The 14,585-nt window shown below is 40.4% G+C and overlaps 1 protein-coding gene across 4 annotated transcripts in view; it reads left to right on the top strand.

Annotated features, from left to right (window-relative positions):
* The window catches only part of ANO4 (anoctamin 4), a 325,441-nt gene that overhangs the window by 257,858 nt on the left and 52,998 nt on the right, over positions 1-14,585 (top strand). For all 4 annotated transcript variants that reach the window (XM_069490108.1, XM_069490103.1, XM_069490107.1 and 1 more), the window contains 6 exons: positions 994-1,100; positions 1,498-1,553; positions 4,161-4,282; positions 6,151-6,285; positions 7,370-7,466; positions 11,950-12,010. In XM_069490108.1, the coding sequence (XP_069346209.1) occupies positions 994-1,100; positions 1,498-1,553; positions 4,161-4,282; positions 6,151-6,285; positions 7,370-7,466; positions 11,950-12,010 (578 nt within the window). The remainder of the gene's footprint in view (positions 1-993; positions 1,101-1,497; positions 1,554-4,160; positions 4,283-6,150; positions 6,286-7,369; positions 7,467-11,949; positions 12,011-14,585) is intronic.

The following is a 14,585-nucleotide window of genomic DNA, read 5'->3' on the forward strand; positions in this document are numbered from 1 at the left end:
ATTCTTTTGGGGAAAGGAGTACAGTTGGAGGGGTCGGGAGACTTGCTGGAGGAGGTGACTTCTGAGCTGGGTTTTAGGGGTGATGGCTACCAACGTTTATATGACTTTGCGTGGTATCTGACTTATAGGAAGTATGTAATAAAAGTTTGCTGAGTCGATAAACTTTATAATTTATGAAGCAATTACTCTTACAATATCTCTAATATTCTACCATTTATCACATTCCCAAGAAGGGAAGAAATAGCCACTTTATACTGAATTATGTAGCCCTGGAAGCTCTATCTGTTATCCCTCAGTAGGATAGGAACACCTATTAGAAAGCCCAGTATGTGTATCAGAGGGGGACGGGTGTGTGTGTGTGCATGTACGCTTGCCCTTGACAAACTTTAGAGACTGACTGGGCCACTGGCTGAGAGTGAAAGCAATCCTAAGTGTGTGCTTTAGAAGAAGGGTTCCGTATAGGAAAGACTATGGGAAAGGGGGTGGACAGGAGTGATTTCCAACGGCTGACCTCTCACCTCACCCATGAGCCAGACCGGAGCTCATTCCTGTGTCTGCCACTCAAGTCAGTTTCAGGTCTTAAAATTTCTGAAAATCCACTTAGTTATGATATGGCAGGGGGAAGAATAAAAGACAAGAGGAGATAAAAACAAAATGAATTTTTAGTTGACCTTATCTAATGACCTTGCTGAGAAAAAACAAGATACAAGACCTAGACTTGCTATTAGTTTATTTTAGGTCTTCTTAGTTTTATTTAGTTCCAGATCCTTCCTAACATGCTGATGTTAATGCTCAGGATTCTGAGAACCAAAACTGCTCAGACTTATGAGCCTCCTACTCTGGTGTAATCTCTGGGATCTCTAATGCTGCTCCAGACACACCTTCTCTATGACTGATGGAAGATACCTGCATCTGAACAACACCAAATTATAACCAAGATTAGATCTCTTGCCTCCAATTAATTCTCAACTTGTGTTTTTAATGTGTGTGCAGCTTCATCATACACAACAAAGACACGTTCTTCAACAACGCCACAAGAAGTAGAATTGTGCATCATATTTTACAAAGAATAAAGTATGAAGAAGGAAAAAACAAAATTGGTAAGTAGTATGTTAGTATAGCAAACTACATTTGGTATTTGGGGATTTCAGACTTCTTCCTTTGGTTTTAAGTTTGCATTAATTCTAGCCATGCTTGTCATTCATAAAACCTCTACTCCCTTGATAACACCTTGGATATATTCAATCTTTGACAATTAGATATTTTAAAATTTAAAAAAAAGAGAGAAGAAAAACTGATTTCCCGGCCCTTGATCCCAATTTCCTAGGAGACAGACAGAAAAGCTTTCCATCTAAACTGTTGGTGCCCCCAAGGGGGTCTGAATCACTTTTGAAAGCTTAGATTGTTTTCTACAAAAAGTATCACGCTTACATTTGTCTTGAACATTGTGAGGATTAAGACTGAATATTAATCACGTGGACTTTTGTGTTGTTTTAGGTCTGAATCGTTTGCTCACCAATGGCTCCTATGAAGCTGCATTTCCCCTGCACGAGGTATTGTGCTGCCTTGAGTCCTTATCTTTCTTTCAACTTCTTGTTACTGAAATCAGCTTCTAGGGATAGGCATTAATTGAATTTGTTGATATGACGTTTGTTCCGAATGAGTTTAATTTGTCCAATGGGTAATTAGGGAGCAGTCTACTTGCACTGTTATATCTCTTCCAGGAGTCACTCAGCATGAATTAAAATTAAAATTAAAAAGGCATTGAAACTTTGCATCAAACATCAGACCCAGGGGGAAACAAATAAATGTATAGCTATTCCTTAAAAGAGTGGGTGGAAGCCATCTTGCAAAGTCTCTGGTAACCAAAGGGTGATTAAATGGAAATTAATAGTATTGTACTCATTGTTCACCTAAAATGTATAAATGTTGATATTCTCCTTACTTGCTGCATGGTCTTTGCCATATATAGCAACTTTCATATGTGTAGCTGTGACTACCCTTAACTATTTTCCCCAATAGATCTTGGATTGTTTAACCCGGGATTCTCCTACACATGGGTTTCAGGAACATAATCCTCTTGAGTGTTGAGAGATTACTGTCGTTTTTGTGGTATTGCGCCCCTACTCTGGTCACTGCATGACACAGAGAATACAAAGATAAATGTCACAGCCTCTGCCCTCTGGGACCTCGCAAACCAGCCAGGGTGAAGCTACTGTGAGAGCCATCTTCAGTACAGTCTTCTGTTAGAAACGATGGTAACAACTTGTCAATAAACACATTGGAGGACAGTTCCAACTCTCTAAGTTGGCAAGTCTTTCCAAAACATACTTTTTGTTTGGCTCGCAATGTTTCTTCTCTTGATCTTAAACACCAAGAGGATGTAAAAGGTGAGGTAGACTTTTAAAACCTTATGTATTAAGAAAACTGGCAGCTGTGATCTGAGACCCTGTTTACAGACTACCAGGAAACATTTTTGGAGTACTCCTTTTACTGACAGAAGCAAACATTTTGACACAAAGGGTTGCTAGAACCACAGACAGGTGTTTCTGAATTTCAAAGACAGATTTCCCCCCAAAATATCATGTAGCTTCCCATAGCAATTAGTTGGCCTTGCCCAGAAAAGGGTGTTGGTGAGAACCGCATCGTCCCCCCTCCCAGTCCCAGCCATGATACCGACAGTGTCTGAGCAACGGTAGGCTCAGCAGCATCTGTGCAGGGAAGTGCGTGGGTGGGAATGAGGAGATGCAGCCACAAAACCCCAGAGTAACCAACTCGTAGCCTTCTCTATGACTTTCCCATCTCATTAAAGCCCTATATTCCACAAGAAGAGAAATTTCAAATTAGTAATAGCAGCAGCAATAATAGCATCATTGTTCTTTTGACTTTTTCCTCTCTGTTTAACTTAATTATATTATTTAACCTCGTAACAACCTACAGAGGCAGGAAGGCAGGAAGGGCAGATATTGTTGCCCTTGTTTCACGTTAAAAATTTAAATAGGGGTTTAAAGAAAGGTTAAACCTCCTCTAAATCACACGCTGAATTGGTGGTTGTGCTGAGACTAACCTGAGTTTCTTTACTCCCAGCCTTGTGTTCTTGCCATCAAGAAAGGACTTTTCACGTTCATGTGAACAATTAGTTTGCCTCCAGAAAGTACATTTTCTGGTTGTGAGACTAGCATTGCCACAAACTGACCTCAGAAAAGCACCCACTTCTCTGGCCCTTGGTCTCCTCCTTTGTTCAGTGAAGAGTTTGAATTAGATTTGAATTATTAGGATTCAGAAGTGACTTCTAGCTTTTACATTCTAGGATTTTCTTGTAGATAAGGCCATGTGACTAGGTTATAGCTACAGCTGTTTACCAACTACCCCATCTTAAAAGAAGTAGAGAAGGCCGGGCGCGGTGGCTCACGCCTGTAATCCTAGCACTCTGGGAGGCCGAGGCGGGTGGATCGCTCAAGGTCAGGAGTTCGAGACCAGCCTGAGCAAGAGCGAGACCCCGTCTCTACTAAAAATAGAAAGAAATTATATGGACAACTAAAAATATATATATAGAAAAATTAGCCGGGCATAGTGGCGCATGCCTGTAGTCCCAGCTACTTGGGAGGCTGAGGCAGGAGGATCGCTTGAGCCCAGGAGTTTGAGGTTGCTGTGAGCTAGGCTGACGCCACGGCACTCACTCTAGCCTGGGCAACAAAGTGAGACTCTGTCTCAAAAAAAAAATAGGAAAAAAAAAAAAAAAAAAAAAAGAAGTAGAGAAGAGAACTAGTGAGCCTTGGGCATGGCCTCTGGGCCACACACTTTACTCATTCAAGCCACAGAAGAAACCCAATAAGGAAGATATTATTAGTTCCATTTTGGATTACGAAACCAAGGCTCAGAGCATTTAGGTGGCTTGTCCAAGGTCTCCTAGCTAAAAAGTAGCAGAAATGAATTTGAACTCAGTTCAAACTTGCTTGATTCTAGCAAGCATGAACTTTTTACTAGACATCATCATCAGCAAGACAATGTCCAGAATAACCCATCAAACTGCCTTCCCTTTCATAAAGGATATGTTTCTTCATCATGTCACCCCTACTCCTGCCATAAGACACTAGTATCACCATTACCTTAAGGCTTTTATGGGTATCACCTCACTAGCAGTGTTGTTTCTATCCCAGGGAAGTTACAGAAGTAAAAACTCCATTCGAACCCATGGAGCGGAAAACCACCGACATCTACTCTATGAGTGCTGGGCCTCCTGGGGTGTGTGGTATAAATATCAGCCTTTGGATCTTGTAAGGTGAGTTTTTAACCAGCTGCAAATATAAAGCTTGCACAGAATGCTTAGGGCAGACTGTCAGCTGGGACAAGCCGTCATTAGAGCAGAGTATGGAGTGTACAGCTCTCACTCAGACCTGGCTCCTTCACAAGACGGCAACTCACCGGAGGACATCAGTTATTCTGGGTAAACCTGCCATCCCTCTGATGAGGACGGAGTTTCCTCCTAAAGGGCCTTAGAAAGGGACCCAGGAAGGGGCATGTAGGATCAGCCAGGCCTCCCACGAGACTCCATAAGGAGTAGGTCATCCAGTGACTGTTACTGACAAACTGTCTTGTAAAAAGGTAACACTGCTTACATATATTACTGACAAAATATTAGTTACTATCAATGCAAATAGGGCATAAGAGATACTGTCATTCCAATAAATATCAGGCTTATTTTAGTTTTTATTTAAAACTAATAACCTTTAAAGATATTTTTAATCTACATGTCAAAAAACTTAGCTTTTAACTTATGATAATTGTGCAATGAAAATGTATGTTTTTTTTAACTGTCTATATCTGTCCAAGTTTCTACCTTGGCAGCATTATGCTCTGACATCTCATTGTTTATTTAAAGACTGGTTATTGAGATTGGGTAATAGCAACCCATACTTCATGGATTCCTTACTAAAGAGAAAGTCATGCCTCATTTCTTAGAGTAGCTGGATATGTTTCACTTATACCAGGGCCCTAAAAAATAAGCCCAGAGGGGAGGGGGAAAGAAAGACAGCTCACTTTGTATTTTATCTCCTTGGGTAGTGATCTTCCTACCAGAGCCCCTGTTACCCTGTTACCAGGTATTTATTCCTGATGTTGCAAGGACAGTGATGAATTGTGACTCTTGTGTTGGTAAAAAATGATCCAGATGATCTGGGTGCATGGAAAATATTTTCTGAGATGGGACCATTTTCCTTTGTCCAGACTCAACGTATGATAAACAGTGGGAAAAAAACAAAATAAAAGTAAATTCTCTTCCCAGCCTCAGTGCCATAGTACAGGATTACATTGATTAGAAGTTACAGATAATTGCTGCAGGCAACACATTTCCTGTCCATGATGGTGTTTTGATTTTGTGATTAGTCAGTGAGTATTAATTAACTGTCCATTGTGTTTCTAGTACTGTGCTAAATACTATCGGCAAAGACAAACAGAAGCCAATGTCTCTGGCTTTGAAAAATTCAGTTCCCCTTAGGAACATAGACCCTGTATACTTGAGACAACTAGAAAAAAAGACGAGACCACACATAATCAGGTAAAATGTGTGACGGAGGCCATAAGTTTTACATGAATTCAGAAAAAAATGGAAAGGATGGATGGAAGTCAAGAGCTGAGCCCTGGAAGAACAGTGGGATTTGTGTTGGGCAAAAGGAGGGTGGTGAGAAACACAACCAAGCCTTGAGGAGAATGAAGGTGTGTAGCATCCAACGAAGCTCATCTCTTAAACAGTTCTTGTCCTGTAGGTTTTACTTCCTCCATATCTCTCAAATCTGGCCAAATCCCAGCATCTCCACTGCCTTCACCTGTCACCTGGACCACAGCAGTTGCCTTCAATTCGATTTCCCTTTTTCCACCCTGGCCCCTTCCAATCCATTCTGTGTTCTTAGAATAAGCTTGTGGATAATCATGTTCTTTTGTGAGAGGGCCAATTCTCGTTCTGATATAGAGTAGTAGGAGTAGAAATTTAAGCCCAGAGCCTAGATTTGATCAAATGTTCCGTTCTCCGGGCTTACCTTGTCTGCAGTCTACCAGTAAGGCCACTACAAATTAAAATGGTTGACCGAAGTGTCACAACGCTTAACTTTACACACTGCACTGTAATTTGCAAGGCTGTTGTGTCTTTAACAGGCGGTACTTTGGAGAGAAGATTGGGTTATATTTTGCCTGGTTGGGCTGGTACACCGGCATGCTCTTCCCAGCTGCCTTCATTGGATTGTTCGTCTTTTTGTATGGAGTCGTCACTCTGGATCACTGCCAAGTCAGGTACGGGGAGCTCTCGGGTGAGCCTGCCTTTGCTTATACTTGGAGATGGCTGTTTGAGCTTTGAGGATGTTCACAGACTGTGGACACACTTAGTTTTTCACCCTAACTTCCCTCCCACTCTCTCATGGAAAAGTTGAATTAGCAAGGTCCTCTTCATCCATTGCCCTTGCAATAGTCTTGTAGTCGTCAGCTACCATGGAAGCAAAAGTCACATTTACAGACATACAAACCACTCTGCATCCATGGAACAAATCACTTTCATTCACTGTTTAAAAGTGCTCTCTTTTTGACTTTTTCACCTTTCTTTCAACTGACACCACAAAATAATGAGCTGACAATCCTTTCTTATGGATTCTATGTTTTTGTAAGAACCCTTTAAACCTAAGCCGGAAGGACATCTCACAACTTGCTAGTGCCTTGGGAATGGTTCAGTGTCAACAAGCATTATCTTGGTTGTGTCACCAGAACATAGTTTAAGGTATTCATGGAGATCTTATTGCAAGGCTGAGCAATGATCTTAAATTATAAACGTGCCTTTCTAAAGTAATTACAAAAATAAAAGTGAGTGATTGAGTCTCTCACCTACAAAAATATTTTGCTTTCTGGTGAAATTGTTAATGAAATGTAGTTTTCTCCCGGGGCAGGACTAAAATCCCTACTCATTTTTATTTATTCCTCCATATCAGTTTTAATTGATCGTGCACATAGAGATCGAGACAGGCATTTTTTGGTGTCTTGTTTTTCCCATAATTCAGTATGAAATTGCTTCAGATCTATGAAATGTTGTGAAGGACTTTTGTATAATTTGGGATATAACAATCAATGTTTTGCTATATATATTTGTCTGAGTTTAACTTATTAATATGTAAAGCTGAGGAAAAGCCTCATAAATAAATAGGTTTATCAAAGTATTAAAATGTATATGAATTTGTTTACATTAGTAACAGACAAGGCTAAGAAGCATCTGAGGACAAAAATCTAATCTACTGGATCTTATTTACTAGTTGCACATTCTGGTGACATGGGAAGGGAAAAAAATGTTCCGTGTCATCAAAAAGCAGTCCTTCTCTGTTCTCTTTTCCAGTAAAGAAGTCTGCCAAGCTACAGACATCATCATGTGTCCTGTGTGTGATAAATACTGTCCATTCATGAGGCTATCAGACAGCTGCGTTTATGCCAAGGTAATTTCAGATATGCAGCATTTTAGGTGGATTGAATTTAACATACACCTTGCTGAAGGATGGTGGGTAACTATATTACATAATTTCTAATCTTTGATTCTCAAGTTAATGTTGCAGGATAGACTTATCTCCATCATTCACTATTCTAACCCAGATATCTTTCTTAATGCACACATATTTAGACGTATGGCTCTAGACACCATCACAAGAAGCTTCAGCATGGCACAGTGCAAAGGGCACAGTTGCTGGAGTCGGAGAAATTTAGGTTGAAACTTTAGTTCTGCTCTTTACTACTTGTTTATCTGGGAACAAGTTATTTAACCTCTCTGAACCTCAGTTTTCTCATCTGTAAAATGGAGAACATGATGCTTGTTTTGCATGGTTGTTGTTAGAAGTGAGATAAGGTGTGTACCAAGTACAGTGCTTAGCAAATAGTAAGATCTCAGTAAATGACAGCTGCCATCATTTTCCTCCTCTTCATCATCTTTATTGTCAAAGTGACCTCAATTCAAGGCTAGCTGAGCTGCTTACCTGCTTATACTTGCATATGTGCAGCCTTTCTGAGAGTGAGCTTTCTCATCTCTAAAATACAGGTCCTCTCTGTCCTGCCCTATTGGCTTGTCATGAGGACTGAAGAAGAGAGTAGATGTAAAAGTGGAAAAAATACATGACACTACTATTTCTATTACATGTTATTGCATGTCCCTTTCTCATTGTGTGCCTTACTTTATTAAAACGTTAGACATGTTCATCAAATTGCTAGGATTTTTTTACTTAAGGGTGTTGTCACTAACTTGAAACAATAACTAGAGTTTGGATTAATGAAGACTTTTCCAAGACCTATCAGCTTGCCCAGATTCCAGATATACAAGGGGTTGGCAGACTTTATTGAACCTTTACAATCACTGCAGCCTGGATCTATCTAATTACTCTGTTGGCATTGCAGAGTTCTGTTCATTTTAAATGAGAGAACATTTGCTAGGCAACCCAGGATCCGACCTGTCTATAATGTCTCAGTACTGCAGGTGGCTGGTCTGTGTGGGAGGAGCCCAAACTGCAGCAGTGAGCTGTGATTTTAGAAAGATTTTGGCTCTTAGCATATGTTGCAAGGGACCAAAAAAGCACAAAATTCTCTCCTTATCATTGGAGAACACACAGATAGACCCAAGTAGATGTGGACAAATTTAACAGAGTGACCTCGGAAAATAGAGATTTGGTAAGGATCAAGAGTTTTGTCAGTAATATAATTTGGTTTAAAGGTCATGAGATAAGCCTGAATGTCTGAGGTTTAAAAATTCTGCTTTGGGGGAATCCCAGAAGCAGAAGCCCAGTTTTTTTTTTTGTTTGTTTTTTGTGGTTTTGTGTGTAGGTGTGTTTTATTGGATTTTTTGTGTTTTTTTAACGAATGAAGATATACCTGAGTGAAATTCTCTTTTTAGGATATCCTTGATAACTCTTTAAAGGGATCATCATAAATAGTTTAGACTGCTTAGATTTTATAGGGACTTATTTTGGCAGTTATCTTCCCTAACGTAAGATCTATTATAGAACAATAATAGTTATGATAGTTATAGCTATAATAATAGCTTGGCAACCTAGCTTTATTATTTCTAATTCTCACAGCAACTTCAAGATAAGTGTTAATATTCCCATTTTACTCAGAGACTCAGAGAGGTAAAAATTACTCACCCATGGTCACACGGCAATGAGTAGCTGGGCCTTGGCTTATTGGACTGCAAAACCTGTCTTCTTTACTCCTGTGCCATACTGAGCGATAAGATGTTTAGGTTCTGGATTTAACATTTGCTCTCACTTAGAAACTTAGTTAAATTAAGGATAAACATCCCCAGAATGACAGAACTGGAGTTATACAGGGTTTCCTTTAGAAATATTTATTTCACATGTCAGAGTGATTTCAAGGGATTGTGGATGCACAAGAATATTGGATCAAATCAGAGCCCAGATCCAGTCAAATCAGCAGCCGTTCTGTTGATCAAGGATGCTTTATCCTGGACACTTGAATTTGCAAGAGTCAGAGAAACCCAGCTCCAACTGGCTTAGGCAGAAAGAGACTTAATGGCACATTTCCTCGGAGCAGATACTGGGGCAGCTCACACTACGTGAGAGGGCCTCGCGGCCTGCGACGGTCTCTCTCTGCCCAGGTGATCATCTGCAGACAGGTCCTCTTCAAACAAGGGGAAAGTGGCTGCCGACTGCCCTGGCTCCAGCCTTGTGTCTTCCTCCCTTTATCTCCTTAAGCATATTTTTTGTGAATATTTTAAATTCTTGATCTGTTGTTACAGAATATCTATTTCAGGTGTATGTTGCCTAGTTGAGGATTTTTTTTGGGGGGGGGTTGTTGCCTTCCCTATATATTTCGCTATTTTGGACTATGTGTGCCTGTTCCCTGGAGGTGTCCACTGCTTGAGTAAGGGTCAGAAACCAGCCCCAAGTCTGTCATTCTGGTGAGTTACAGGGAGGGGAGGACAGTGTGCCCAGGCACCATTGTGTGCTACCACTCTACCAGAGGACTTTTCTGGTCAGAATTTTATTTTTAAACCTGCTTAGAACAAAACAGAATTGGGAGGAGGCCCTCTCACCTGTAATGTACCAGCCCTGGGGTTTAAGAGGGAATCTACTGAGAAGGGAATGCCCCAGGGCAGCAGCTACTTTCATCCCTGTCTCAGCCAAGCAGGACTTTGAGCATTTCTGACATTGTTCCAAGAACACTGGCAGCTGTGGTTTGGCCCGCGCAGCTGATTGCACAGGGAGGGGAAACTAATTGTCCAATGACTGTTTGAGAGAAAGTCTCAAGTAGAACTTATGTATTTCTCTGTCCTGTTCTCTCCTTCTGCTTGGAATCTGCCACCTACCTCTCACACACCACCACCATCACATACACCCACCCACACCCACCCCCCACACACATACGACACACATACAACACACATACCAGTTCAAGGCAACCTTCTGTCTCCCTGGGGTTTCTCAGAGTCTTCGTTTTTTGTTTGTCTTTGCATATTGTTAGTTCCTGGAATCTACTATCTTCCTTCTCCAGGGTTGATTTTGGCATAGGGTGCCATCTGCCTAAGCTGGCTCAGCATCTTGTTAGGAACCAGAAGTCCCTATAACCTCACTCCTCCTAATTCACATACTCCCAAACTGATGTCCACAGCAGGAAACTCTCTCTCCAAATGTTTGCCTATCGGCCCCAGGGAAGTACTCTGATGGATTCCCTTTAAGCTGTGTGTCCCTTGGGATCAGCATGAGCGAGATCTGTTACCTGGAGAAAGGAGAATGGAGAAAAAATGATCTGGGCAGCCAAAAACAATGACAACCACAATCCATTCTAGAATGGACACTGATGGTGCAAGCTAAAACTTCCAGCAACTCCCAGTAGATACCCTGAGAGAGAGCACAAACCAACCACACACTACTGGAACTTCCAAGCTTGATTTGATACCAAGTGCCCAATATACACCATAACACTCCCTCTAGCACATGAAATAGACAGGCTTCAGACATTTGTCTCATGGTAGGTGTTTGAATGCTGCCCACCTTTCCTATGTTCAAAGAAAAAGAAGGCATAAACTTTAGGAATAATCAGAAATACCTCACACTCTGGTAAAACAGGAAAAAAAAAAAAAACCTTGTTTATACTTGGCACATTCTCCAAGGGACAGTATACTTTATAGGGAGCTATAAAATACCAAAAAAAAAAAAAAAAGGTTATGCTTTATGAACCTATCAGTCATCATTTCAATGTGTCATGGACAGTGGCATGATTTATACTGGAGGCAAAAATGAGCTTGGCAGTTTCGCGGTAAGAATGGATATTTTTGCTTTCTACCATGGTGTTTGCAATAGAATATATTATCCTAGCAATAAAGTATTGTTAGCTGTCTTTGTGTTATGTGCAGCAGGTAAATATGATGATTACCTGAGGCTTTAATAAAGGTGGAAGTGGATTTGCTTAATGGTTCTGCTCCTTCTTTTTTATAATGCTGAAATCCAGAGGGCAGCCCAGAAAATGTTTGCTCAAAATTACACAAACAAGATAGCCATATTTTCAAAGCGAATAAATGAGGCATTAAAAACAGTGCTTGGGAAGTTGGAAACCTTTAAAGTACCAACAATGGTACCTTCCTGGTCCTACATATAACCATATCCGTGTACATATGTAGGTGTATAAGAGTTTTTGTGGGGCACAAAAGGGAACTGTTAGGAGCACTATTGGGGCTGCCAATAAATGTTCAACTAGATGACACTCACTCACAGGGAACAAATTCTCTCTTCCATATCTGAGCTACTTCACAGTCAGAGGAACCCACTTCTTTCTCACAATCCAAAACGAATATCCCCCAAAGAAACCCTGTAAAACTCATCGTATCATCACAGCCATTTTTATAGAACTTGAAAAAAAGTCTGAACTGGAATACCATATATGAGAAATTAGCTCAATGCTGATTCATGTTATTCCCAGGTAACCCACCTTTTTGACAATGGAGCCACTGTCTTCTTTGCTGTTTTCATGGCAGTCTGGGGTAAGTGTTCTTCAACCATAAAACTTAAGTCCCCCATATGTACTCCGTGATCTGTTCCTTTAGAAGTCTCACTTTGGATGTGAACAGAAGTAAATTGAGTTGACTATTCTATTAGCAACAAGTTGGTAAATAATTCATTTTGTTTATTTTTAAGTGATATTATAGAGGAGAAACATGACTTCTCTTAAACCTTCAACAATTTCCTCAATGCTCCATTATTAGAGTAAAATTCATCTTCTATTGGAGACAAAAATAAAGCTCATAGTACAACAAAAGGTCAGAGGAGAACCAAATACCCATCTCAGTATATATAGACTTTCTATTATGAGTGGCCAACATATGAGCATCTGCCTTTGGCTTTCTTCCAGCTCTGGGAAAAATGACTCCCAAAAATGAGAACTACTCACAGGACTGAATTCAACCTTTTGATACCAGTTCAAGCTAATATCCCCGTTAAGTGTGATGGAAAGTGTGATAGAAACATTCAAATCTTTGGAAGCAACAGGACTTGATTGAAATTTCAACTCCTTCACTTATTAGGCTGTGTAATTTTTGGCAAATTACTTAACCCACCTCTTTGTAAAGTGAATTTAATAATAGATACATAGTCAAATAATTATAAAGCTTTAATTTAATGGTGTAGAAAAATATCTGGACAAATTCATAATCAACAATGAATGGCAGTTACTTTTGGAGAGGAGGACTCATGGGAGAATAAGTGACTAGTGATGTGAGACAGACTTTTTGCTATGTATTTTCAGTTTGGTTTGAATTTTTTATGATTATACATTTCTCCTATAACTTAAAATGTCAAAATCTGAATTTTGATGTTACAAAACTCTACTAACTTTAGGCTTAGGCTCATCTTGTTTGTTATGTCTTCTATGAATATTAGAATCTTCCCCATCTTTCAGGCCCTAGCTGAAATGTCATCTGCTCCAGCCCGAAGATGTCTTCTTCCTTTGAGCTTCTTCCGTAGCATTTGGTTTATGTCATTCTTAAGGCACTTACAATTATTTGCATACACAGATTATCTCCCCTAGTAGGTTTATGGTCCTCAAGGACCATTATGGTCATCAGAGACATCATACATTTCTTCAGGAGACAGATTCTACTGTATTTGATGAATGGATGAATAGATGGATGGATGAATGGATGGGTAGAAAGAAGAAAAAAGAGAAGAGAGAGGAAAGAGAAGGAAATTAACAAAAGGATTTGTTTATGAAACAATGAATGTATTTAAGTGGTCTTTTTTTTTTAGATAAGTGGAAATATGAAACCTTGTTCTCTTGAGGAGGTTTGTTCTAGATATGTTGTATCTTTCCTACCTAGAGACCATCAAGGGAAAATTTTCCCACCCACCATAGCTCTGTTGAAGGGACATGTTTTGATCTCTGTGACTCCAGCCCCTCTCAGCAAGTAAGCATTTGTCCCAAGATCAGCCAAACCACAGGCTGGTGAGTGGCCTGGGGGAAGGCCTGAGTTTCTTCCCAGATGGGGACTGATAGGGCCACCCAGATTATTATTATCAAGAATGTAGACTGGGAAATGTGAAGGGGGACAGGGAGTTGCCAGCAGGAACTGACACTGAAAGATGCACTGAGAGCAGGAGGGAGGGGAGAAGAGAAAGAAAGATTGAAATTGACCAGCAGGTAGAAGTACGGACCAGGAAGAATTATGAAGAGGCTGAAGTTGTGAGAATCAGAACCTAGAAATAGGCAGAGGCAACAAACTAGAGGAAATGATATGGAACAGAAGGTGCAGAAGCCAACTGGGGGATGCAAGACAATCTCCCAAAAAGAAGCGAAGACAGAATATAGCCAAGTCAGGCTATTTGTGGAGTATCAGGATGAAGACCCAGGCTTTCCTGTGGCTGAGGTCTCTCAAGCTGTGGGCTTCCATATCTTAGCTCTGAATAGGCCCAGTATCTACTCCTATAGGATTCTTGCCTCCCTTAATGGACCTTGTGAAAAGCTCTCACTATTTGCACTATCCTTCCTGTGTCTCTGTCCCTTGCAAACAATAGAAACTAACCCTAAGAGAATTTTGGTCACAGGTCTGAGCTCTCAGATCAAGACTATGTATCTGGTTTTTCTAGAAACTATTAGTGTCAGTAACCATGATGAAGATAAGCCATCCAGCATTTAAGCTTTTCCACGGTGAAGGGACTTTGGAAAAATATATTCATTTCTTAAGCCAGTGGTCCCCAAACTTTTTCAGATCATGGCACACATAATAAATGAAAACAATTGCACAACATACTGATATACAAAGAAGATCCTGCTCATGGCCAAGGATAGAACTTCCCCAAGCACCCTAGCCCCAGAAGCCCCAAGGGATGAAGGGATTATTATTATTATTATTATTCCTGGCATACTGGTATCATCGTATGGAAACTCTGCCTGAGCTACTAATCTGCTGGGTAATGAGTTGATGCTTTCTGGTATAAAGAGTGGTAAGCTGGTGGTATTCTGGAAGAACTAAAATGCAAAACTCCCTTACTCACTTCAGTATTTCACCTATTTTGGATATACTTTGACTGAAATAGCCATTTCTTCTCTCACAATTTACCTCC

The sequence above is a fragment of the Eulemur rufifrons genome, chromosome 16 (genome assembly GCF_041146395.1).
Source record: "Eulemur rufifrons isolate Redbay chromosome 16, OSU_ERuf_1, whole genome shotgun sequence".
NCBI classification, from domain to species: Eukaryota; Metazoa; Chordata; class Mammalia; order Primates; family Lemuridae; genus Eulemur; species Eulemur rufifrons.